Source organism: Gobio gobio, assembly GCF_949357685.1.
Source record: "Gobio gobio genome assembly, chromosome: 6".
NCBI classification, from domain to species: Eukaryota; Metazoa; Chordata; class Actinopteri; order Cypriniformes; family Gobionidae; genus Gobio; species Gobio gobio.
In genome coordinates, this window is record NC_137102.1 from 17700241 (window position 1) to 17728179 (window position 27939).

General features: G+C 38.0%; 4 protein-coding genes across 7 annotated transcripts in view; 2 read left to right on the plus strand and 2 right to left on the minus strand.

The window, feature by feature from the left end:
• The window catches only part of cc2d1b (coiled-coil and C2 domain containing 1B), a 33936-nt gene extending 33150 nt beyond the window's left edge, over window positions 1-786 (minus strand). For 2 of the 3 annotated variants that reach the window (XM_079818497.1, XM_079818496.1), the window contains exons 1-3: window positions 670-747; window positions 351-455; window positions 24-114 (exon numbers count right to left, since the gene is read on the minus strand). In XM_079818497.1, coding sequence (XP_079674623.1) covers window positions 24-89 — 66 coding nt within the window. In that variant the 5' untranslated portion in view covers window positions 90-114; window positions 351-455; window positions 670-747. Of the gene's footprint in view, window positions 1-23; window positions 115-350; window positions 456-669 lie in introns of all 3 variants that reach the window. The other variant, XM_079818498.1, reaches the window with a different exon arrangement.
• LOC307127360 (uncharacterized protein) overlaps window positions 1-27939 on the plus strand; it is an 866317-nt gene that overhangs the window by 96578 nt on the left and 741800 nt on the right. The gene's annotated exons all lie outside the window — the stretch shown is intronic.
• cdc20 (cell division cycle 20 homolog) lies at window positions 1636-10193 on the plus strand. The gene is made up of 11 exons (XM_079818506.1): window positions 1636-1902; window positions 2180-2382; window positions 2462-2607; window positions 2708-2804; window positions 4880-5005; window positions 5087-5283; window positions 6144-6238; window positions 8652-8877; window positions 8974-9099; window positions 9188-9305; window positions 9485-10193. The coding sequence occupies exons 2-11, from the start codon at window positions 2202-2204 to the stop codon at window positions 9646-9648; spliced, it is 1476 nt and encodes a 491-aa protein (XP_079674632.1). The 5' UTR covers window positions 1636-1902; window positions 2180-2201; the 3' UTR covers window positions 9649-10193.
• Window positions 12077-20381, minus strand: elovl1a (ELOVL fatty acid elongase 1a). Of its 2 annotated transcripts, none has more exons than XM_079818526.1 (8): window positions 20037-20381; window positions 18253-18344; window positions 17840-18030; window positions 17273-17353; window positions 16721-16777; window positions 16449-16554; window positions 14486-14625; window positions 12077-12821 (listed from the first exon to the last, which is right to left on the minus strand). In XM_079818526.1, exons 2-8 carry the CDS (start codon window positions 18311-18313, stop codon window positions 12510-12512), a joined length of 948 nt encoding a protein of 315 aa, XP_079674652.1. In that variant the 5' UTR covers window positions 18314-18344; window positions 20037-20381; the 3' UTR covers window positions 12077-12509. The 2 variants fall into 2 exon arrangements, with proteins under 2 accessions (XP_079674652.1, XP_079674653.1); XM_079818527.1 differs by having other exon boundaries at window positions 20168-20377.

Here is a 27939-nt window from a genome sequence, read left to right on the forward strand (position 1 = left end):
ATGCAAAGCATTTGAACACTGACCTGTTTGGCTGCAGCTGCTCCTTGGCCTTTAGGCGCTGCTGCTCTCTTGTTTTTCCGGGCAAACATCCCGACCTGCTCCCACTACTCCACCCTTTACAGGACAGAAAAAGACCTGAATAACGTGCTTGAGGTCAGAATGAAATGTAACAATAAACAAGGGTTGTAAGGGAGGAATAATCTTTTAGTCTTGAACTAAGTTTTCATGGGAGCACGAAATAGCAGCGTGAAGGTTGCTTATCGTAGACTGACAGTTGAGGTTTAGAAGGAAGTTTATTAGAGCAAACGACAGTCACATGTGCTGGTAACACGTGGGCTGTGCTGACTCACCCCGCTGATCCAGAAGAGAAATGTGGAGTAGTTTACTTTCTTTTCCTTGCCAACAGCAAACCCACTCCACTTCCTCCTTCCTACAGTACGAAGCGATTCACAAACCTGGCAGTTTATGTGATGCAAACAACAACCACAACACCCGGCGGCGATTAGAGACAACATCATAACAACACAAACTCACCAAAGACAGAAAACTATATATAACGTTACTTCATGATGACATGTCAACAGAAAAACATGTATTAGTACTAAGTCATGATACTGGCGTATTACATTATATCCAACTGGCTGTTGAAAAAAACCTTAATTGATTTACCTCAGTGAATTTCTAATGAAAACGCCGCCCGGCACATAGAAGTACATATAACATGGGATTTGTTTTGCTACTGCAACCAGTGCAACGAAAACATGAAGACAAGCCACGCCCAACAGCAGCAAACCACACCGGTCTTTTGCATTTTCAAAATAAAAGTTCTAACCTCTCAATGACAGACTCTTTTTCAAAATAAAAGGATCTCTCCAAAAACTAAAATTTTCATAATTTCAAGATTTCAAACATGTGTAATTTCAGATGTTTGGCTAATGACCGCCTCAGTCAAGAAACAGACAGTAACCACTCCCTATATTGAAAAATATACAAGGCCAGACATTGTTCAATACATAAATTCACATGTACATATTCAAACACGTTTTCTACCCTCAAATAGGGCACTATGGGACAGCCATTTGTAGCGGTGTCCGAAACCATAGTGGACGTTATTGAGTGCACTCATTCAATCCCAGATTGCACCACAATAACGAGTGTACAGCGGATGAACACGCAACGGCTGTCCGACTTCACTCACTCGTTTTCATTCACTCCTTCAAGTGAACTAGATTAATGGACTAACGTAGGGAATAGTGAATGAGGGTTTAGGGGGCGATTTCGGATTCAGCCTATGTGTGCAATATTAAGTTAACTGTTTTTACATTTTACTGCGTATATTAACTCTTGTATTATTGTGTTCTTCTTATTTTGTAAGTATGTCGTGTATTTGCTGTAACGTTATGTCTGTGAGCTCATTAAAGTCTTAAGTTACCCATTTAAATTCCTAGTGAATCTCATTCCAGTTAAGTTACCAACTCAATCAGAATGCATGTTATTATTTTCTCATACCTGCTTTTTCCCTCAATATACAAATTCGTGAGATATTAACAGACCCGTGAGTGACAAATCAAGTAAACAACATAAGCAGAAACGATCCTATTAAAGGACTCTTAATATGTAATAATGGCAGGAAACACTCAATGATGCGATTCACCAATCAGCGCGCAGCATTCTGCCTTGCTGCTTTGGTAACAGCGAAAACGTTTGTTTTTTGAATGGTCCAATCACGAGACGCGTTTGAGACATTTAAACTGGAGTTCATCCGTTAACATCTTCAGCTGCTCAGACGAGTTTCGACTCTGCCTGTGGAAGGAAGAAAACACTAAAGTTGCACATAAACAAGAGTGGCTAAAATTGGACAATTTTGTTGTGCATCGGAGGAACACAGGTGCTGGTTTTGTGGTAAGATTGGAAATAAAATTGTGTTTTTTACGATTAACGTTGGGCTTTTTGTATTTATTAATATAGCTGCAGTTATCCACTTCGTAACTTATCTGTTGCGTTTTATAAGTTAACTATTTAAATTACACGTATTGTCCTTTTATGTCGAAGCTTATGGAAAGCCTATATAATAACTTTAGTAACTTTTATAAGTAACGTTAAATAAGCAAGCATCAAACGGTACTTAATCGTGCTCCATGTGACCAGACTCAGTGTCCTGTCCTTTTTTCTCCTACAGAGTCCCCATCGCTGTAGCAATAATGTCACAGTTTGGGTTTGAAAATGACATCCACAATGTCCTCAGGCTGGACATGCCTATCACAAACGCCCCGATGGCGAGGTGGCAGAGGAAAGCCAGCACATCCACGACAAACTCTCTCTCACCAAACAAGAGTGTCAACAGATCAGTGAGCCTTTCCAAAACCCCCAGTAAAACACCAGGTAAGTCACATGTGTCCAGCTCCTGCTCATTGTATAGTTGGAGTGTCTTCGGTGTTACATATTCGATGTCTTTTCAAAGGAAAGAACGGCAAGACCCAAAACACCCCCTCTAAGGCAGGAGGAGATCGATTCATCCCATCAAGAAATAATAATCAGTTGGATGTAGCGAGTTTTCTCATTTCCAAAGAGAATGAGGCGGTGGAAGAAACCTCATTGGCTACAGCAGTAAGTGTCTTCGTTGTAATTTTACATTTACAAAAATTAGAACTATTATAAATGCATGAGGTTGTAGATGTTTTCTGATTGTCAATTCATGTCCTGGCAGCCAAATCAGAAAGCCTGGTCTGTGACACTAAATGGATATGACATTGAGGAAGCAAAGATCTTGCATTTAGGAGGAAAACCGCTGAATGCCCCTGAGGGTATGTTGTGTTTTTTTTTTTAATTTTTTTTTTACTTTTAGTAGTAATGCTAATATTAAAGGTTTAGTTCACCCCAAAAATGCAAATTCTGTCATTACTCACCCTCATGTCGTTCTGAAACCGTGAGACCTTTTGTTCATCTTCGGTACACAAATTAAGATATATTGATGAAATCTGAGAGCTCTCTGACCCCTCCATAGACTGCAATTTAATTGCCACTTTCAAAGCACCGAAAGGTAGGAAAGACATTGTTAAAATGGTCCATGTGACTACAGTGATTCAACCTTAATTTAATGAAGCGTTGAGAATGCGTTATAGAATATGCAAAAAACAAATTCAACAATTTTATTCAACAGTCTCTTCTCGTCTGTGTCAGTTTCCTGCGCTGTTGACGTAGTAAATGCAGTACAGCGGTTCCGAGTTACGTCAGATGCACGCCGGCTTACCTTTGGCCGATGCTGTTCCCGTGAGCACCACAACGTATGCGTCTGACGCAGGAGCAGGCCAAGGTAAACTGTGTAGGAGACCGACACAGACAAGGAGAAATTGTTATTTTAGTTTTTTTGCGCACCAAGTATTCTTGTCGTTTCATAATTTAAAGTTGAACCTCTGGAGTCACATGGACTATTTTAAAGGTCCCATTGCATGAAATTTTCATTATCTGAGGTGTTTCAACATTAATATGAGTTCCCCTAGCCTGAATATTGTCCCCAAGTGGCTAGAAATTGATCAGTGTAAACGGAGTTCTGGCTGTCTGCCTTTGAGAAAATGACAGCCCAGACGAGCTGATCTGGAATTTTGCTGTTATGACGTCATAACAGGAACGGTTACCTCCCTTTCCTCCACCCAGAAAATTTGGCACGCCCATGCCAGCGCCATATTTGTCCTCGAGAGATCATGGCTTGTGAACAAGTGAATGCTGGCAGTTTCTCAGTGTTTGGATGTACAAATGAAAACAGAAGTCTTTTCTCAGTTCCTTCTGATCTGTGATTTCTGATGTGAACACAGAACTGTATTATTCGTGCACACACTGTGGCTTCTCTCTCTCCATGACAGAACTGTTTTTTCTATCTTGTGAGTCAGAGTTTTTGTACGTCCTCGTCACGTCTCTGTTCTAAAATGTGCATACAGTCATGAGTTTCTGCTCAACATCGGCAGAGCAACATCTTCAGAGATAAACCTCGCGCTCGCCGAGGCTCGGGCTGCACTGACCGGTCGGCCTTCAACATCACCGACCCCCCACTACTGCATCTGGCCCACAGCAGAGGCGCCTTACGTGGCGTGAGATTAAGCAGAAGGGGGTTCACCAAATCGTTCTAAACGGTTCGCGTCTCTAGTCAGCGCTGATCCATCATTTACTAAAGTTACTAACTTTCTGACTTGAGTGACAGCCCCTCCGACTAGAAATAAACGAACAACCTGAAGTATATGCTAGTAACTACAACAGTTCACTGAACTGAGACGTACTGAGAAGTGAACTCTGGTCCATCTGTCTCTTTGCAGCAGCTCGTGCCTCCTAGACCTCGTTAAACCACGCCCCCTCCGCTACAAGATCTGATACTCATTTAAAATGCAAAGATGTTAGTCAATCACAACAGTGGGTGTTTTTACTGATGTCTCGCAGCAGACACGCCTCTTGAAACAGGGCATTCAGTCACAGGGCAAACATCAATATAGAAAAAATGCCTTTTACTTCTAAATTATGACATTTTATGATGTAAAAATCATACTAACAATATAAGTACACCTCAGGAAACATAAAATAATAGAAAAATGCCATGCCATGGGACCTTTAACAATGTCTTTACTACCTTTCTGGACCTTGAAAGCAGTGATTCAATTGCTGTCTATGGAGGGGTCAGAGCTCTCGTATTTCAGAAATATCTTAATTTGTGTTCCGAAGATGACCTAAATTCTTACGTGTTTGGACCGAAATGAGGGTGAGTAATGACAGAATGTTCATTTTTGGGTGAATTAACCCTCCAAATTGATTTAACCTGTTTCTGACTTGATATAAGTTGAATTTTCCTTCCTTAAACTCATCTCTCAAATGAACTGAACCCTTTCTCCCACAGGTTATCAGAATAACTTGAAGGTTCTCTACAGTCAGGTTCCCACACCGGTCTCGCTCAAGAAGAATCGGTACATTTCTTCCATTCCCGAGCGAATTCTAGATGCCCCTGATATCAGAAATGACTTCTGTGAGCTGAGTTTTGCATTACACCATGTAATCTGATTAGGAGAATTATATATGTGAGACTAATGTGGCAATTTATGTTTAGATCTGAACCTGATGGATTGGGGAAGGCAGAACATATTGGCAGTTGGTCTTGCCAACCAGGTGTATTTGTGGGATGCTGGTATGGGGGAAATTCTTTTATTGAAGAAAATGGAGGATGAAAATGAATACATCTGTTCTGTCTCATGGAGCAAAGATGGCAATTTCTTGGCCGTTGGGACCAGTGATTGTAAAGTAGAGGTAATTGATGGTTATGTTTTCTCATACTATGGTTGAATAATTATACTTCAGTGGCGCTCACCCTTTTTGACTCCAAGCCTCCCCCATTGTCCAAGACTTCGGTACTTCAGCTGTAATGACACATACTCATATTTGTTACTTTTATATCATTTTAAACGTATTGCCAGGGCCAGGCTATGTAAGTTAAATTTCATAATTCCAGAATTTTAGATAACTGAATGTCCTTTAGGATTTGTACTTTATTACAAATGATTTTGCAATACTTTATTTTTTTTTTTAGGCATCTGTGACTTGTGGATATTCACTTTATTTTGGAGCTTTACAAAAGTAGAAAGTTTCAATTTTCCAGGTCTATAAATTACCTTAAATCTTGATGACCGTAGTTGAGGGCATTAATTTTTTCCCTCACAATTTTATTTATTTGAAGTCATTTAAGGCCTGGTTTCGCAAACAGGGTTTAGATTAAGCCTTTGGTCAATTAGGGCTTTTAAGTAGCTTTTATAAACGTGCCTTAGATGTCTTGAGACAAAACAATGGTACTGACATTTTAGGCTTCATCAGTGCAAGTTGCTTTCAGTTAAAACTGCTCAAATGCACTTTAGTCTGGGCCTAGGCTTAAGCCTCATCTGTGAAACCGGGGGAAAGTTGTCTTCATGCCCCTTTAGATGTTTGCTGAGGCCCCCTAGTGAGTACTAGACCCTTGGTTGAGAACCACTGTGATCCTTTATGGTTGCATGTTTGTTCCATTTCTCATTATGCATTCATTTCAAGCTCTACATCCATAAACCAGTTAGATATTGCTCTGCAAACTGCCATTTTTGCTTGCTGAATTTCTCAAAGGTTCATGCCATTTCTTGCAGTTATGGGATGTTCAGTACCAAAAGCGTCTCCGCAGCATGGATGGCCATTCGGCAAGGGTTGGTTGCTTGAGTTGGAATGATCACATTTTGTCTAGGTAAGACCAGCATCTCCTTGAACTCTGCAGATTATATGCATCTGCTTTCACACCTGAGCGCTTGTTTCGGAACCTGGTGAGGTTTTTCTCCCTTGGTCGGTTCTTTTAGGCATATGTGAACACTGCAATTGTGCTCGGATCCACACCAAACTAACTCTTGGGTGGTTCACTTGAGGCGTTAAAGCAATCCAACCCCATGAATCAAGTGGCATTATAATTCATAACAGGAAATGCGCTATAATAGCAATAGTGTCTGATTCTGTGAGTGAACACATTAGTTATCACCGGTGAAAACCAAAAGTGTCCCTCTTCTTAATGTTGTGTAATTTGTGCTTCTCTTTGCGAGACTGCTGTCCCGATGAAGCCTTGACAGTGTTTGCGTGCATCTTGAAACTGCTAACCTCCAGATGGCTCTGGGAGATCAAGAGAGCGTGTTTGAATTTGCTGCAGTACTAAAACTAAGTGTCTGCAGAGACCACGTCACTTGGACTCCCCCTGAAGTTGCCTGATCGACACGGCATCCTCAATGAACCCGTCTCCGGCGTAATGACTCTGATTGTTCGAATATTACAATTTAATAATTACTTAAAGAGCACCTATCATGGCATTTAAAATGTTCCAAATATTGTTTTAGAAGTCCCCAACAACAGTTTTGCTTGCATGCAATGACAAAATACTTTAGTTTTCTTATATGCATTTATTTTTTACCTGTTTTGACAGCGATTCTCAAATGATTCCTTTAGTGATTCACTTTTCAAAACCCCGCCTTTACGTGACGCTAATCTGCGGTGATTGGTCCGATGACCCAGTCAGTTGTGATTGGTATAGTCTGTGCAGATATTTTCAGAAACGGATCGCCCATCAAAGTCTTATAGTGACAGTAATTTGTTAATACGTGTCAGGGGTTATGAATATGAAAACCGCGTCGGAACCGTTTGATTGTATATGAGCCTCAGCTGATCTCATTCATAAAAAAACTCCTATTCTCCTCACGAAGACTTGCGACAAATCAACATCCCTCAGGGCTTTTAGTTCAAAAGTGTGCAGATGAGGAGACATATTGATAGATTCTCATATGTCTGTGTCAAATTTCTAAACAGAGGAGTGTTTTTTTATTCAATACTTCCTCAAAATGCGCAGATATAGCCTAATCATGAGCGATTGAGTCTCTTGTGTTGTTTTCAATTCATACTGGCAGCCGGAGGGCGCTCTGTGCACATGTAATCCATATATGTTACAGATAGACGAAGAAGATACCATGTGCCATAATAGAAGTCCATTATAAAAGCTTCCTGAGATCGCAAAACATGCAAATAGACATTTGACGATTAAATAAACACACAATCGCGACAATGTATGGTTTGTCTTCAAGCCACTTAGTCTTCAAATGCTCATCCTTAGGCAGATGAGAAAAGTTTGCTTTTGAGTCGCACTTCAGAACACAGCGTCTCGTCGCCATGATGTTTTCACTGGCGTCTTGGAGCGCAATAAGTGGGCGTATCGTATTCAAATAACTTGACAAGTTGACGTCATCTAGTCAGAGAAAAAGCTTCGGTCTTCTAACGATTCTTAAAAATGACTCCGAGTCGACTCTTACTTTTGAAAGAAAATGACTATATATACGGTGCACTGTCATATTTCAAGCTATCACAGGATGTTTTTGTTCACTTAGATCTGTTACACACTACATGAAAGGTAAATTTCAAAATTCCATGATAGGTGCTCTTTAACATATCATCCTCAATAAACCAGTCTCCGGCGTGTTGCCTCCCATCTTTCCAATATTCCGATCTATTATGACCTCTGCCCTTTAAAGTTGCCAGATTAATAATCATACGCTGCTTGTTAATTGGCCAGAGGAGAACTGGCACCCCGACTGAGCCTGGTTTCTCCCAAGGTTTATTTTTCTCCATTAGGTCAGCTGATGGGGTTTTGGTTTCCTTGCCACTGTTGCCTCTGGCTTGGCTTGCTCAGTTGGGGTCACAATTTTTCAACTAAATATCCAAATAAATCTAATTATTAAACTAAATTAACCATATAAACTAAATTACTGATCTAAAGCCAACACTATCACTGTGATAATTGAAATGAACTGATGACAAAACCGTTTTCTCTGGAATGGCTATATGGATGAATAAAATTGTTGCATTTATTTTCCTGTTTAACACTGTAAAGCTGCTTTTAAACGATCTGCATTGTTAAAAGCGCTATATAAATAAAGTTGACTTAACTAATTCGAATGTAGTATATAAATGAACAGCAGGAATGACTGCGACATTCGTATAGTGTTTCTTGACAGTTACAAATAAAGCCACTATAAGCTCATGGAGTGAACTTGTCAATCATCTTGATGGATGACGTAGAGGGAACTGACCAATAAGAGATGCCCTAACACTTAGCTTGATCTCCACAGTGGCTCCAGATCTGGCTTGATTAATCAGCATGATGTTCGAGTTGCAGACCACCACATCTTCACCTTCGGCGGGCACACTCAGGAAGTCTGTGGCCTTACCTGGTCTCCAGATGGGAAATATTTAGCTAGCGGTGGCAATGACAATATGGTGTACATTTGGCCCATGACGACCGGTTCGGGATATCAAGCCATCCATGCTCTAAGTGAACACCAGGGAGCAGTCAAGGTAACTTAAATTTGGAAGAACGTGGACCCCCATTTCTTTCTTTTTTTTTTTTTTTTTCGCTAAGGTTTTAAGATGATCCTTTTTTGCACCCTAAAGGCTTTGGCATGGTGCCCTTGGCAGCCTAGCATCCTTGCGTCAGGAGGGGGCACCAGTGACCGTCATATTCGCATCTGGAATGCTAACAGTGGCTCTTGTATCAGTGCCTTAGATACTTGTTCACAGGTAGGCTCTCCCACTGTATGTCATAGCACATGTAATGTTGTCTTAAATGATTTGATACTAAATTTTTTTTTTTTTTGCTTCCTTCCAGGTATCGTCTCTCGTTTTTGCTCCGAATTACAAAGAGTTGGTGTCTGGCCACGGTTTTGCTCACGACAAGGTTATCATCTGGAGATACCCCTCTCTCACTAAAGTTACAGCGCTTGAAGGCAAGTTTTTGTACTTTGTAATTTGTACTTTGTAATTTGTACTTTGTAATTTGTACTTTGTAATTTGTACTTTGTAAAGTAATTGTGTGGTCACCCATCCTTCAAGTTAAACATTACAACCACACGGAATTGTGACTTCACATTTTAAATTCCTGTCCTTCCCCGATTGTCCATTTCAGGACATGAAGACAGAATCCTCAGTTTGGTGCTGAGTCCAGATGGTTCGACTGTGGCTTCTGTTGCTGCTGATGAAACAATTCGACTTTGGAAGAGTTTTGAAAAGGATGCCGTCAAGAAACCCAAGCCGCCCAGCAGCAGCATCATTCAACAACACATTCGATAATTATGAAACGTTCATTTTAATGCATCCAACAAATGGGGGGGTTGGGGAAGGTTTAAAGATCGAAGCAGTTTCCCCAAATGTTTATTAGAAAGTCCATTTGGTTTTGTTCTGGCTTTCAAAGGTCTGGGCAATTCCATTCACAAACACTGAGGGTTACATGCCCTTAACTGTTTTTGTAGACATTCCCTTTTTTGATGATTTGTTGTGGAACAATGAAGAGTACAAATGGGATTCCCAGAAGACTACCTCCTTTGAAAGTTAAACCATTGAATGACAATTTTAGTGATTTTTTTTATTTTTATTTTTCCCACTCATGTTCTTGCATATTTAACTCTAAAAGTGATCACTAAATTATGTACAGAAATGTAAATTTTCAAATAAAATTTTGTAAGGATTTTTCCCCTTTTGACTGTATCTGCCTTGATAGGTGCTCTACGTTTTCAACTAGTACAGTTAAATTTTGTATTTTAATGCATGGTTTTTATAAGAGCTATTAAGTGGAATGTGTTTGCAGACTGGTTGAATTAAAAACCATTGAAAGCCCTATAGGTCTTTTGTGACTAGTTTGAAATCATAAATGGCGTAGCTGTTCCAAATATTGTTTCAGCTGCCATGTCAGCTTTGATTTGTGGTTGAAGAATGATCCAGGTTACCTTACATTTGGCTTGATCTTAAAGCCTCGTAATCTCTGCCCCCTCCAGAATATTTTGTTAGCAATCCTTAAAAGGTCTATATGATAGACCTTTCATACAGAACACTCTTAAAGGGATAGTTCACCCTAAATTTAAAATAAAACCATCTTATTTTAAATAAAGGTTACTTATTTTCATTTCAGGGTGAACTACTCCTTTAAAGCATGTGCGCAGTTGTGCAAACTAGAGGGTAGGATTCATCTTTCTTCAGCTCGAACACCAATTCATAATCCAGATTTTTCTCCTGGTACTGATTTTAACCTCTGGAATTCTTTAGGTATTGTGAGGCTGAAAGATATATTTGAGGGGATCCTTGCTTCTGTCTTTTGAACAGTTGTCTGCTAAATTGAATCTGTCAAGACTTTTTCTTCAGGTATTTGCAGCTGAGGGACTTTATTGGCAAAAATGCCACTTTGTATAATAATTCTACGACTGAAATGGAGTATTTTTAAGACTTGAGAAAAGAAAAAATCTCATGCTTTATTGAGTTTGACCCTCCCAGAAGACAACACAAATCTTTTTGGATTTTACAGTAAATATCTTCAGCAAGGATCGAGATTCTATCTGGGGTCATGCTAAGAGAATATCAGTGTGTAACAGAGCATGTGCTATTCAAAATAACACGTCGGCTACATATCGCCCTTATATCAGAAATAAAATGGACCCAAAACTGTAATTATATGCATTGTATCTGGTCTTGTCACAGAACTCGGTTGTTTTGGAAGAGAATTGCAGACCACATTGCCAATACTTTGGGAAATGAATACAGATGTTGATCCTTGTTCATTTATTCTAGGTCTGCCAGCAGAAAGTATTTTGGATAAATATCATAAGAGACTTTTTAGTATTTTAACTTTTGCTGCGAGACAGAACATTTTGATGTTCTGGATAAATGAGAACACTCCTTCCAGGAAAAAATGGCATAACCTTGTGAAAGAACTCATCCTAATGGAATTTTTGAAATGTATATTACATTCTTCTACAGAAGTATTTCATCAGATATGGATGCCGTATTTGGATCATATTTCCCTCACCTTGGACGATTGTATACATTTTTCCTGAAAACTGTTGGGATGGCTCAAGACAAGACGCCTATTCATGTGACTGTTTATGTATCTTCTCCTGTAACCTTTTATTTGATAAAAAATTGATTTGAGAATTGTGCATTTAAGGTCTTAAGTGCTCCTGGAGTTCTCGCTGGTTCAGTTGTGATATCCAGGAACAGGTTTGGGCACCCCTGGCCTAAGGTATAGTTTGAATTGATAGAAATCCCTTTATAGTTTAGAAATGGTGTTATTGTGAATACATTGATACAAGAAATGAATGACAAAGTGGTTAAGGGTCAATGCATTATAATAAAACATCCAAGTGGAGAAAAAAACCTGTTCTGTTGAGGCTAATTCACACTGCACACCGACAAACGTTACTCCCATCAGAGCTTGTTTTCGCAGATTGAACGTGTTGAATCTGCTTGTCGGGTTGTGGAGTGTCTGAGAAGTGACTTATTGTAATCTGGTGATTGTCCGTGTTGGTTGGTGTCTGTTGGTGCAGTGTGAATCGGCCTTTACATGCGAGACATCTGTCTTAAGCAGTCTGAAAGCCTTGAGGTTCTGCTATGGGAACTTAAGATCTTTCAATTCTTAGCCTGTTTTAAAGTGCATGGAGTGTCCATAATATATACACCATGTAAACAATATGTTTACTTTCATTTTTGAATAAAAATCAACTTCACAAATGGAGCATAAAGCAAAAAAATAGTTTATTATAAAAAGCGTTTATTAACTGATAAGTTACGAACAAACTCTAAAAAAATGGACAACTCAAACATTTCCAATAAACTGAGGAAATATTTATTTACAGTCAAGTTTGAGTTTGTGGAACTGTACAGTGTGCAAACAACTGGGAGACTCATATGCCAGGAAAAAAAGCCAAGGTCGACCGGATTAAACCACAGGCATGCTGTCAGGTTTCAGAGCGACGTCAACGAAGCCGACTTCAGTGGACGAATTCTCTTCATGCATAGTGTTCCCCAGCCTCCAACATCCATAAATACAAAGAAAGGGGGAACCACCGCCAGATCCAATGTGCCGTTTCATCTCCCGTGCGATCATAAAAAAAATTGACAAAAATAATCTAACAACCATGTCTTTGATGTTTTGATTGGCCCACTTAGATCTCCTTCACTTTACCATTGTGGGCAAATCCATTAGTGTAGTGCACAGTGCCGTTTTCTATGTGTTTGCCATTGGCCACTACCACAGGCTCAATCACAGTGATAATGCCATTCTGTTTGAGTTTGTCCTCATTAGAAACAGGTAGTCGCTTGCCCTTTACGTAGGCCTGGATCCAGAAGTTTGAGAAGAGGATGAAGAAAAACGTGCCGTAGATCAAGATGAGATGGATGAAGAGGGGAACTTGGAATTCACACTTTTCCATGAAGTAATACTGACAGATATGGCCAGTCACCAGTACAAACTGAATCTGTAGAAAATACGAGAAAAGAAATGTAATTAGAATTGTTCCATATTCATTTTTTTTTTTAAAGTGCCCCTATTATGCTTTTTAGGATATTATCTTTCATATAGTGTATAATATAGCTGCTTGTGAATGTAAAAGGTCCGCAAAGCTTCAGATTAAAGTACACCATAATGGAGTTAGTGTCTTCCAAAAGAAAGAACCGATTCTGAACTGCCTGAAACGCGTCTTCACGAGTTCACACTTACATCAAATTAAATGGAGTAAAAGATTATGCGTATTTGGCGTGCTGTCCGGGGGAGGGCTCCGGGCTCGGAATTTTGGCCCGAACCCAGAGTATCCCCCCCCGTGATAGGATTGGTCTAGAACTAGACTGTATTGCGTTATGGATTGAGTTGACGTCTAATAGGTTTTTATTCAATCAAGTGAGGAGATGGGGTGGTGGAGGGATGCTAAGAAACTGTCAACGAAAGGAAGGTGAGTCAGCTGTATATAAACACTCCTCCTGTTGTTGATTGAATTGATTAGTTCAGTATGCTCCACTCGTGTTTAATTAGGTTTTAATTATCTGGGCATGCTCCACTTGGGTTTGATTAGATTTACATTATTTGGCGTGCTCCATTATTTAGAAAGGTTTAATTATCTGGACGTGCTCCTCCCGAAATTAGTTACTAAAACTTCACATCAATAAATCCAGTCTTGCTTCCTGCATGAACCTATGTAGGTTTGTAACAAATTAGCATAATGCCAGCTTTTGATCTTTATTGGCTGCCCATGAACAACGTCTACTTTTACCCACCCTCGAACACTGTAGCTAAGGCCTGTCAAGAAGACGCTGTGAAAGCAAACCCAGAACTTTCAAAGGAAAATATTAGATAGAGGAGATAGAGGACTAGATAGAGGAGCTGAAATTCAGATATGGTAAGATACGGCGCAATGCACACCAGGCTCGACGCAAGTGTTTAACTTTTTTGCTAGTTTCAGCCTGACGCAGTTATCATTTTCACGTCCTGCACCACGTTATTTAAATACCAAATGCATTTGCCCCCATTTGTGCGCCCATGGACGAGCTGATCTGAAAACAAGGTGTGTTCAGGCGCATTGTTGGTGCGTTGCTAATTTGAGGCAACTGAAATAGACTGCGCCATTGACCAACAAAAATCTGCTCTAAAGTCAATATCGCAATTTGTTTTTGTTATTCATAGAGCGCGTTAGTAAAATGCGCCTTTAGGCAGGTCCACACGGGAGCTACACTTTTCCCCTAAGTTAATTACTTAAGGCGATCGGCTGGATCGCCTTTATAAAGTTTAAATATGGATATTTCTCTTACACAAACGCATCGATTCGCTTCAGAAGGCCTTTAATCATTTTCATTTTTGGGTGAACTATCCCTTTAAAGTGGTTTTTTTTTACCATACAAAATTAAATCAGGAACTTTTAAAAATAGCACAATAGGAACACTTTGAGGGAGCAAAACTACTGTATTGATGGAACGGAATTATAGAAATGTAAATAGAATGTAAATGACAATGGCATTGAATTGGAGGACAAGTATAAATTATAATTTTACTTAAATCTCAATTTATATGTGCCATTCTGGTTAAACATTGATGCACATGCAGTTCACATTAATCCCATAAGATTAAGAGTTTAAATGAGTTTGCACTAACCAGTTGGATAGCGGTCATGTACTTTTTCCACCACAGAAACTTCTGGAAGCGCGGCCCTGCAGCAGCTAGACAGTAGTAGCTGTACATGATGACGTGAACACACGCGTTCACCAAAGCATGGAAAGAACCCATGCCCCCGGCTGTCATTTTCACATGAAAGTAAATGGAAGTAATTGAAATTAGACATCTTTACAAATGTTAATACACCTTAACCTTATTCTCCTGTTGTTGCCCACATGCACAAAAGAAAGAAGTCTTTTACAGGAACAAAAAAGCCACCTAATTTCACAGGCTCCTAAAATCACAGGCTTTTTTTGTTTTCATACGTTTTAGTACTATTTGGGTCACAACTTTATGGCCAAGGTACAATCTGGGTCTTGAAGCAAAACCAGTTAATAACGACTGGGGTCAGTTGCATACACATAGCCATTATGTTAAAGGGATAGTGCACCCAAAAATGAAAATTCTGTCATTAATTACTCACCCTCATGTCATTCCAAACCTGTAAGATCTTCGTTAATCTTCGAACACAAATAAAGATATTTCTGATGAAATCCGAGAGCTCTCTGACTCCTCCATAGACAGCTATTTAATTAACACATTCAAGGTCCAAAAAGGTTTGTTAAAATAGTCCATGTGACTCCAGTGGTTCAGCTTTAATGTTATGAAGCGACGAGAAGACTTTGTGTGCAAAAAACAAACAAAAATAACGACTTTATTCAACAATTTCTTCTCGTCTGTGTCGGTCTCCTGCACAGTTTAAATTGGTCGGCTCCTGCGTCCGCATCACACGCATGGTGCTCATGTTAACAGCATCGGCCAATGGTAAGCTGGCGTAGCTCTGACGTAACTCGGAAGCGATGCACTATATTTATTACGTCAACAGCGAAGGAGACTGACACAGACGTGAAGAAATTGTTGAATAAAGTTATTTTTGCGTACAAAAAGTATTCTCGTCACTCTTGGATCTCTCAGCTCTTGGATTTCATCAAAGATATCTTAAATTGTGTTCCGAAGAACAAAGGGCTTACGGTTTGGAACGACATGAGGGTGAGTAATTAATGACAGAATTTTCATTTTTGGGTGAACTATCCCTTTAAGACTGTGTCTTAAAGGAACACTCCACTTTTTTTTGAAAAAAGGCTAATTTTCCAACTCCCCTAGAGTTAAACAGTTGAGTTTTACCGTTATCGGTAACCGAGTTTTACTTTTAGCAGAACTACTTTTAGGAACTTTGCTGCCGTTCCATGGGTGCAGAGGCGCAATGATATTACGCACAGCGCCTGAAAATAGTCCCCAGCATGCTCTCTGTGCAAGCAGGTTGTCATGTATGTTTTGGTGACGGAAGTTAGCCTATTTTCAGGCGCTGCGTAATATCATTGCGCCTGTTTCACTCATGGTACGGCAGCAAAGTTCCTTGATTAATACGCAGGAATGAGTATATAGTCCCTAGCCATATTGGCCTAGAAAATTGCAACTTTTCATTTTCCGTCGGTCTTAGTACACAATGTAACTACAGAAGAGTCAAGTTTTAAGAAGGAAAAATATCGAAACCCTTTGGTCATTTGAGCGAGATGCTAACGGTCTAATAAGATTCAATGATCTATGCTAAGCTATGCTAAAAGTGCTACCGCCAGACTCGGAGATCGGCTGAATGGATTCGAAAACGGTAAAACTCAACTGTTTAACTCTAGGGGAGTTGGAAAATGAGCCTATTTTTAAAAAAAGTGGAGTGTTCCTTTAAGTACTAGTATGACCAACTAGCGGTTATTCAAGGGGCAGTCAGTCTTACTTTTTAGTATCAAATTAGACCAATCGATGTTTTTATGTAACTGACTTTAAACAGTTATGAACAGTCTTAAAGAAAAAAATGTGATGACTAACTTGTAAGACTAGTCTTAGCAGTTTATGCAACCAGCCCCTGATTTGTTAAACCAGTGACTACAGAAATTGATATACTCACCAGGAGTAAGAGTGATGCCCCACCACCAGGTCCAGGGCAAGATGGAATGATGGAAGATATGCAGGAACGTCACCTGACTGTGCTTCTTTCTCAACACAAAAAACACCTGGAACGCAGACACAGTTCTTGTTAACTCAGGTAACAAATCGTCCTGTAGTTAGTAAGGAAGCTACTGTATAATGTGCTAGATGCCTTTGCATATCCTATTCCAAATACAGCATTGAAACACAAATTTAAAGCATGATAATCATAGCATAAAGAACTATTCTTACCGTATCTAGAAGTTCAACATATTTGGAAAAATAGAATAACCAGGATGCTCGAACCATCTGAGGATATAAGGAGAAACACAATTAGCAATATGCATTACCATTCAAAAGTTTGGGGTCTGTAAGAGATTTCAAATATTTTTAAAAGAATCAAGTCTGCATGTTCACCAAGTCTGCATTTATTTAACATTTACAAAAACACCATATATTATTACAATTTAAATAACTGTTTTCTATTGTAATATATTTTAAAAGGTCATTTATTCCTGTGATGGCAAAGCTGAATTTTCAGCATCATTACTCCAGTCTTCAGAGTCACATGAATATGATGTTCAAAGAAACAATATTAGTTTTTACAGTTTCTATGGAAACGTTGATGCTTTTTTAGGATTCTTTGAAGAATAGAACGTTTAAGAACAAGAATTTATTTGAAATAGAAATCTTTTGTAACATTATAAATGTCTTTAGATCAATTGAATGCATTCCGGCTGAATAAAAGTATTCATTTCTTTTAATAACATAACATAGGAACATGTGTGAATGAAATAAACTTACTCTGAGAGCGTCTGGACTGTTGGAGGTGTCACAGAGGTCACATCTCCAAGTGTACGTTGTTCCCCAGCCAGCCATCAAGAACTGTAAGCGTCAGGCAGATCGAAAAATTACACAAAAGCACAATAACATGGTTTGTTCATCTTCTCTTCTGTCATAATTTAATCATAATCCTCATGTAATTCCAAACATCGCTGATTTTCTTTCTTCTGTGGAACACAAAATATGTTTATCAGAATGCTCACGCTGCTCATATAATGAAAGTGAATGATGCCCATAGACTCCATAGCAACATAAAAGTATCATAAAAATGCCCCATATGTTGTCAGTACACACAAAACCCTTCTGCTTTTATGGTGCCCATTTGTCATTTTTGAAGCTTGCCAGCTATGGTGGTCACCATTCACTTTCATTAAATGAAAAAGAGTAGCTTGAAGATTCTGCTAAACATATCCTTTTGTGATCTACAGAAGAAACACTATTGTAAGGTGAGCAAATCCTCAAAGACATCAGTTCACATGAAGAAGTTTAGTTACTCTCCCAAACACCAAAACATGAAAATGTTCCTACCTCATAAACAACGTAGGCGTTGTAGGCCACCATAAAGAAGTTATAGACAATCATAGTTGTGTTGAGACGGAGAGGTTTGCGATTGGCCATGATTCGTGGTCCCACACATAAAACGAAGAACACGTATCCCAGCAAGATGAACGTCATCTGAATGGGACTCTGCATCAGCGGATAATCGCGCACTCTGGCATCTGAGCAAATTACACATCATCTGATCAGTCACATGAAACAAGCCTGTATTACATCTTTCTACAGTAGATTTTCGATTACTAGTGGCCAAACTGTAGTGCTGTTTACAACAAATATGACCAATTTGAAAGCTTTAATTGTTTGTATTGTAATGGCATAACACATAAGCCAGTGGTATTGGTGGTTTTTGCTCATCTAAAAAGTATGATGCCATGAGCTCTTACCGGTTCTTTTCAGGAGATAGTCGTAGAACCTCATGACGTTTGAAAACACCTCTTGAAACATCTTGTCTTTATTTCTTCAGACAACCAATAAACTGGAGGACAAAAGTAAATGTGTTAAAAACTAGGCGTTCAAACAATGACAACCCAGCTAGTAAAGGCTGGTCAGATCAATATGCTGTTATCAGGAGGACAGGTGAGTCAGAGTCAACAATGGCAGCCCAGCAAAAGCAAACAAGAAACAGCTGGCCATGTGAACATGATACAAAGCCCAACCTGAGTGGTACATGATGTTACCACAGCCAAATCATTATTATTACCAACTATACTATTGAGTGTACTATAATATGTGTGTAGTTGGCACAGTTTTTTAACCCAAAATCTTGATATGAATGTATAAGGGAAAACGGTCCTGTAACTGGTCACCATTTTGCCTTCTCAAGTAAATTCTAAATGGTCAAGTTTATTTTTCATTTTTTAATAAATAAAAAGTAAACATATAACTAAAGAAGTACACTTTTTTATTGTACAAATATGAGACCCGAATATAGCATGTAGTCTCTTATATGAAGTTATAAAATCGGCATTCATAATTTCATAAGAATTAATAAAATGGCATTTAAAATAGTTTAGCAGCCCATCAACTTTCCCAAAAATATTTCACATCAAGTTGCCCATCCACCTTTCTAGCTCTGTATGTCAAAGTTGAGCGACACAGAGAAGATTGAATGAACAGACTAGTTAGCGTGTGCGTCTACTGCTCAAAACGCACATGGGATCCAACCAGACAAACCGATCAGGACTATAAAGACTTAGGCCTGGTTTCACAGACAGGGCTTAGATTAAACCAGTGATTAGTTTAAGTAGCTTTTATAAATGTGCCCTAGACAAAAAAAAACATTACTGGTGTGCATCTTGAGACAAAACAATGGCACTGATATATTTTAAGATATGTCAAGTTGCTTTCAGTTAAAACAGCTCAAACATGCGTTTTAGTCTGAGACTAATCTTAAAACTTAAATCCTGTGAAACTGGGCATTAATGTCATTCTCCACAATTGTTTGTATGTGGGTCGGTGTTCGGCAGGAAAACAATGGGACAGGATGACAAAGCACACTAAACAGACCCTCCACTGCTTATCTGCCTACAGATCTAATGCATTACCACCCGTTTCATCAGAAGAGAACAGGACCATCATAAAGGCATAAGAGGAGGGAGACACAATTGTTGTGATCAAAAAATCTTCTAAACTATGAGATGACTCGTATTATACTCTTAGAATCAAACAAAGTTTGAAACCCTTCAATATGGTACAAGCTCTGAATCTATACAAAATGATGTCTAATAACTCCAGGAACAAAAAAACACTGTGAAGTCATTAATCTGGTAATGATTAAGCTGATGCCATATGTACTAACTGAACTCCAATGAATAGTGCAATAGTGCAAAGCCAGTCAGACTGGTGAGGTGGAGAAACATAGATATCTATCCTGTCACAGAATCAGATTAACTCACTAGACAGGAACTGCTAATGGCAACATCACGAAAATGAGTCACAGTCAATCCTACACCGAAAAAAAGAATCAAAAACAGAAGGGACACACACACAAAAACTAAATCCTGAGAGATGCAAAGATGGTCTAAACTGAACAAATCTAGTGTCTCATCACATTTCTCAGTCACATAAATAAGGAGAAAATAGACAATTTGATAGGAGACAGACAGTGTGAGGGATTCCCATTCATAATACAGCCTATTACAAATACAAAAGTATGTTTTAAGCTTACCTGTTGTCTTTCTGTTGATACGGTCACCACAGCCAAAAATAAATAAATAAATATATACAAAAACAATGTAAAAAAATTATAATAATTAAATAAAAAAAATTCTGCCCCACAGGGGCAAGTAAATGGATGACAGACCCAAGTAAGCAGTGGAAACAGTCTCTGAACTTTGGTTTTTCCCTGTGTCCTTTCCTTCAGTGTCCCTCAATCACAGCAGTCTTCACCAGTGATAGAATTAGTGACAGGCCAGTGGGAGTTTTGCCAAGGCAGAGACAGGCCACGCTCAGAGGAGTCACTCCCTGCCCAATATAAACCTGAGCAGCAGCTCATTCAAAAGAGACAACACCCGCTTGGTTTCGGGACTGTAACCTGCATTCAGCTAGATGACAGGAACCGCCCTCTGAAACCCACCTCAAAACTCAACGATTGGCTCTTGAGAGTGAGGCTGGTCAGTGATTGGCTCTAATACTGGTTAGGTTTTTATTATGCAGTGGAAGTAGGCGAGAATCAAGCGGAGACTGCTCAACAATAAAAAGACTTTTGTTTCCCTTGGGTCACAAATATGGGCCTATCCAGTGAGAGTAAGCCCAATACGCAAAGCCAGAGAAAATGGAAATATATAGGCAACATATACATACATACATATACACACATATACGTATATAGTCGGTATAATAAATAAATAAAATGAATCAATGTGTGTATTTAGTATTATTTATTATATATATTGTAGTTTTTATTATTCTTTGGAATTATATATTTGTATTTTTTTTTCATTGCATTGCATTCTATTTCATTTTAAATTTAGTTTTAGTAATTTTAGTACTTCAACCCACTTTATTTCAGTTAGTTGCCAAGGCATTTGTTTAAGGTTAAGTTTTCACCTACTTTTTCCATTTCATTTGTTTCAGCTCTATTTCTAAGAACATTATACATATTTTGAATAGCTTTAGTTAACAATAACTCATTTTTGCCACACAATATAATGTGGAAAAGTTACATTGTAGCCACCCTTTTCTTAGAAAACCAAGATATTGGTGTGACTGAATCGGTTTACTTTCACGTGTCAAGGTATTACGCTGATGGCTGATCTGGGCCTCTACTTTAATCTCTAGCTAGATGAGCAGTATCACAATGTTTTAAATCCTAACAGCAATATTTAAAAGACAAGCCAGATACATGTCTATATGTCTACAAGTCAGTGAGCCCTCCAGCTCACCATGTGCCGCTTGTTCTACACAGGGACACTACTAGTCAGTTTCACTGGATTCCCGTAGCACTGGTCTGACCCGTTCCTTAGACGTTGAGGACAGGGTGTGGGATCCGTCAAACTGACGCATTCTTCTAGCAGTCCGGGAGGAGGTGAAGAATGACAAAAATCCTGACACGAGTGGGGAGTCTCTGCGCTCAAGCCATTTTTTCTGACACAAAAAGCAGTTTGATAACTGACACACTGACTGTCATGTCGCAAAAAAAAAACAAAAAACAGACTAAAATACATATTCTAACCCGGGAAATCTTGCCATTCATCATTTATGACCAAAATACCCTTTTCTACAGTAAAACCTCTGATATGGTTATGATGAACAGTTGTGTGAACTTCCTGTGGTTGAGGACAAACACTAGAACAAGAGATCACGGTCACAATCACAGACAGGCATCCAATTACATACCTTCACATATTTCTGGGAATGTTCCACAACTCCATTCCACTCTTTTATATCAAAACATACACTCTTAGAAATCTATATAGAACCTCGATTTTAAAGAGCCCTTTATACTACAAAAGGTCTAAATAAGGTGAAATGTCTAAAATGATTGAATAATACTTTCATGTTTAATGGGTTATTTAATTTCTTTAGTGATTTCATAATATTTGAAAAAACAAAAAATCAAAAAATTATCCCATGATGGAGACCCTTAAAAGGTTCTATATATGTGACCCTGGACAACAAAACTAGTCGCACGGGTATATTTGTGGCAATAGCCAACAATACATTGTATGGGTCAAAATGATACATTTTTTGAATGCCAAAAAACATTAAGATATGAAGTAAAGATCATGTTCCATGAAGATATTTTGTAAATTTCCTACCGTAAATATATAAAAAAAATATTATTAGTAGTAATATGCGTTGCAAAGCACTTCATTTGGACAACTTTAAAGGTGATTTTCTCAATATTTCGATTTTTTTGCACCCTCAGATTCCATATTTTCCAGAATTCTAGATTTGTATCTCGGCCAAATATTGCCCTATCCTAACAATACAATACATCAATGGAATTCTAATTTATTCAGCTTTCAGATGAGATATAAATCTCAATTTAAAATTTTGTGGTCCAGGGTCACATATATGAAGCGCCTCATGGAACCCCTTTTCTTCTAAGAGTGTATATAGACAAATTATTTACATTTACATTTGGCAGACGCTTTTATCCAAAGCGACTTACATTGCATTCAAGGTACACATTTTACATATTGTTTATTTATAATAATTATATGCTATTCTTACATAATAGTTTATCAAGGATGTATGTTTTACTATAATTCGTTTTGGAAACACCCATTGAGCCCAATGTCCAGACTCAACGAGCATGTCTAAACGAAACTGAGGAATAAAAAGCTAGTTTTAGCAATTCAAAGAAAAATAACCAATAGGCTTTAGTTAAATCACAGCCATAATTTGCTAGCTACATGCTAGTCAGTTGCAGGTGGTATAATGGGAATATATTCTCAATCTAGAGAGAATTTGATTAGATAAAAATCTGGGTAGTACAACATTAATCATCAATATTCTAGTAAATATCGATATAGACTCTACATTTTTGTGTATTTCTGCTTTTCCTGCTATTCCTCCTTTTAGAAGTACACTAGGATAAGTGATTAGCATCAAAGCTAATGGACATGAACCGAAAGCAACAAAACTCATATTCTGATTTATTAGAAGTGATTTATAAAGTATTTTACTTGCGAGAACACATGACTACTGTTGCTACCAGGTAACGTGATAGAAAAACCAGCACCCACAGGCAAAGCATCATCAGATAGCAGCCAGTTTGATTCAGCAGCACCTGAAGGGGCGAATTTCTGAAAGGGGCGGCATCCCTTGCTAATCTAATATTTTATTAAATGATTTAACTGAGATTAGTGTTCTAATACTAATAGTATACTATTGTTCTACTATTTATAAAATCCAACATACAAAACTATATAATTCAGATAATATATGCAGCTTTATCCACTACCGTTTTAAAGTTTAGACTCATTTTCCTCATTCTGCTCATCAAGGCTTAATTTATTTAAAACAGAAATATAGTCAAATATTCATACTGTTTAATACGATTACAATTGAAAATAACCGTTTTAATATATTTTATTTTCAGCATCAATACTCCAGTCTTCAGTGTCACATGATCCTTCAGAAATCTTTTTTGTCACTTTCGATCAATTTAATGAATCCTTGCTGAAGAAAAGTATTAACTCCTAAAACCCTACTGACCTCAAACTTTTGAACGGTCGTGTATGTATGTTTTTTTCCCCCTGAAAGTCCATAAAAGCCACATGCGTGTACAGTGTTTAGAAGAATCGTTCAATTATATGCCTGTCGAGGTATGATTTTTTGTGTGATTATTAGAAGTCACACTCCCAGGCCTTTGTGGTACATTCCAGACTGTTATCATCACCCTATTCTTCACACGTCATATCTGAGGATCATATGTATACAATTTCCTTCACTGTACTTACACCCAACACCTGAGGTAAACGTGACTATGACCTTCTGGCATCATCTGGTGACCTCTGACCTACTTTCCCCATCACTTCCATTCTCCAGTTCCATTTACAGTTTATGCTTCAACTGCAGACAGTAAACCAAACTCTACGAACCAGAACATTCAACATCACATTGGATTTTTGATCAATGTGTCACCAGTTGCAGCACATCACATAGATACTCAGAATAGCTACATTTTTTGAAGTTCTCTATCGTTTAGCCAATCATGTGTGTTAGAAGAACTGTAACACACCTAAGCCAAAAAAATAAAGGACACCAACACAACAAACCACAGCAATCCTTAAATTGTGGGTCAACCTGAACAAGGAACCGCATACACTGACTTGTGAGAGTCTGAGAGCACAATTGTTCATACATGATTCAATTTAAAGAATCAGCTGTCTCTCATTTCTCTCATTACTCTAGTGAATAAATCTTTGCTTCTCCAGCCCTTGTGACTGAAAACTGAATTAATGTAATTTCGAATTACATTATTTGGGTGTGTTTTCAGGACTCAAACTGATGACTAGACGTGAATGGATGCCATCCATACTGCGATGATGGGTGCTGGTCTGCATTCATGTGCTAATACAGACACATCAGCAGATTCTGAATAGAAATGATGATGGTTTCCATTCAGTATCCTTCGGTATCAGTCTCAGACTGGCTCAAAATAAGACATCCTTTAAATTGTTTTAGCTAGACTATTGAGTGAGAGGGAATAGCCATTCAAAGTAGTGAAACTCGTCTGCCTCTTTTAGTTTTCTCTTTCGGGCAAATTTAAGGAGCTCATTAACACCACTAAAAGTTACATTTGTATTGTAAATAATAGGGCATTATATCACACATTAGGGCCTGGTTTCATAGACAGGGCTTAGACTAAGCCAGGATTAGTTCAGTTAGGACATTTAAGTAGACTTTTATAAATGTGCCTTAGAAAAAACATTACTGGTGTGCATCTTAAGACAAAAAAATGTCACTGACACGTTCAGTTAAAACAGCTCAAACATGCATTTTAGTCTGAACTAAGAACTAATACCCCTTAACAGATTTTAATTACATTATTGATTTATAAAAAATAAAAAAAAAGTGTATATTTGACACATTACGTCTCAATGGACTTTTCTCTATTAGCATTTTAGGTTTTACATTTTTTATTTATTTAATATAAATATACACTATCATTTAAAAGTTTGGGGTCAGTATTCAGTAAAGTTTTTTTAATATCATAATTTTTATGCTCACCAAGGCTGCATTTATTTAATAAAATATACAATAAAAACAGTAATATTGTAAAACATTTTGTTAACTTTTTTTTCAGGATTCTTTGATGAAAAGAAAGTTCAAAAGTTATTTGAAATAGAAATCCCCTGTAATATTATGTCAGATAATATGTAATATTATGTAACTGAATGTGTCCTTGCTGAATAAAAGTATTAATTTCTTTAAAAAGAACCTTTTGAAAGGTAGTGTATTAGGATCTGTAAATAGTCATCATTTCTTTCTTTTTTTAGATCACATTTTTGCTTGTTCATTTGAAATAGTTCTCTAGTGTGGAAAATTATTTTTTATTCCATGTAGTCTCTTAAAATCATAAAGCTGCAATCATGTGGCTTAAATTAGTTTTAAATTAAAAAAAATAAAATTAAAGAATAGCACGTCAAAGTCATACATATCAGTTATCCGTATGTTTATGCATTTGTTGTGTATTCTAATTATTTAGATAACTCTATGTAGTTTAATTTTAATTAATTGATGTCGTCTAAAGGACGCTTGTGCAATTCACAGATTCTATTGCACAACCTCAATTTTGCAACACTTCACTTTATGTAAAATCTTGTAAATCACTGTATGAACAGAAATTGTAGTGGTGGTGTCTATCAAAAAAAAAAAAAAAAACTAAAAAAAAAACAGCCATCATTAGAAAACAAACTAAAACTTCAGTAATATAACACCATGAATGAATGATGAACTTGGTCAGAAGAGCAAAGAGGATGTCTGACGACTACAACCACAGAGAACAGAGAGATCTCGAGCCACACCTCACTCATTTATGCAACGTCATCATAAGCGGCCCAAAGCGATTATGTCACCTACTCGATCACGAATGCTATTCAGGCTGAATGGTATGCAATAAGACACAGGGAATGTCTTCTGTATCTAAGAATAACCACCACTTAAAATATTGTTAAAGTCAGCATGAAATGGAAGTTGTGATGGGCTTTTCTTCCCTATCGTGACGCATATCGAAGCAAAACATTTTTTAGGGCAAAAACTAATTTTGTCCATGAGGAATTGATTGAATGGTTGTGGTTTGCTATTGCTGTGATCTCATGTGAGTAACAGGTTGTCCCGTCCTCACGCCAGTAAACATCAGAGAAGAGTTATTTGATTAAAGATTATGAGGGCATGTGAATACATTTTTTTTTATAATAATAATGATGGATGCATGGATAAATAATTTATTTAAAAAAATACTGCCATTCCATAAAAAATAAGTCAAATTTTATTTATGGTGACTAAAGCATTGTTAACCTTTATCAATCTAAAAGGTAGTACTGTTTCCAGAAACAAAACATTAATTTTACAGTCCAGTTGTTACTCACTCAAATCAAGGCCCAGAAAGGTAGTAAAGACATTGTTAAAGTTGTCCATGTGACTCCAGTGGTTCAACCTTAATTTTTATGAAGTGACGAGAATACTTTTTTGCGCAAAAAGAAAGAAAAAAAAGACTATTCAACAATCTCTTCTCGTCTGTGCCAGTCTCCTACGCTGTTGACGTGTAAACAGGGCAGCGCTTCCGTGTTCTACGGCTCACCATTGGCTAGCTCCTACGATAGCATCACATCTCAACTCTCAACTCAACTCAGCTTTATTTATATAGCACCATTAAAAACAACAATTGTTGACCAAGGTGCTGTACATTATATCAAATATTAGTAAAATATAGCACCATGTAGGCTAAAACATACATTAGGACACAAAACAGACCAGACACAGCACAAATCATCTACAATTAAAAGCCAGAGAAAAAAAATAAGTTTTGGGTTTTGCTTTAAACTCGTGCAATGTAGAGGCAGTTCTAATAGAGACAGGTAAACTATTCCAAAGTTTTGGTGCAGCAATGGCAAAGGCACGGTCTCCTCTCAGTTTCAGCCTAGACCGGGGAACATTTAACAGTCTCTGGTTGGTTGACCTAAGAGACCTTCCAGAATTTTGGATCGATAGTAAATCTGACATATATACCGGAGCTGATCCATTCAATGATTTAAAAACCAGCAGTAAAACTTTAAAATCAATTCTATAACGAATGGGGAGCCAATGCAGGGATCTCAGAACTGGAGTAATGTGCTCACGTTTACGAACACCGGTGAGGAGCCGGGCAGCTGCATTTTGTACCATCTGCAGACGGTTCAAAGATGCTTGATTGATACCCATATAGAGGGAATTACAGTAGTCCAGCCTTGTGGAAATAAAAGCATGAATCACCCGTTCAAAATCCTTGAACGAGAGAAATGATTTTACTTTAGACAGTACTCGAAGATGAAAAAAACTGGTTTTGACAATGTTATTAACCTGTTTGTCAAATTTAAGAGCACTATCAAAGAACACGCCCAGATTTTTTACTAGTGGTTTCACACATGAAGACAAATAACTAAAATTAGCACTAGGGGAGCTAGCAGCTTCTGAGGATTTAAAAACTATAATCTCTGTTTTTCCTTCGTTGAGGTGAAGAAAATTCAGGGACATCCAGGCCTTTACTTCCGCTAGACAAGCTAACAGGGTATCCAAACTAACGTCATTTGTTCCCAGGGGCAGATAGATTTGAGCATCGTCTGCGTAGCAATGAAAGGAGATGCCATATTTCCTAAAAATCGCCCCCAGGGGGAGCATATACAAAGAGAATAAAACCGGAGCAAGAATAGAACCTTGAGGGACACCACACATGAGAGGAGACGCATTGGAAGTAGATTCACCAATCCTAACAGAGAATCTTCTACCAATCAAATACGATTGAAACCATTTAAGGGCATTTCCCCGAATGCCCACCCAGTGCTCCAAACGTGAGATGAGAACAGAGTGGTCAATTGTGTCAAACGCCGCACTCAAATCTAACAGCACTAACACCGTGG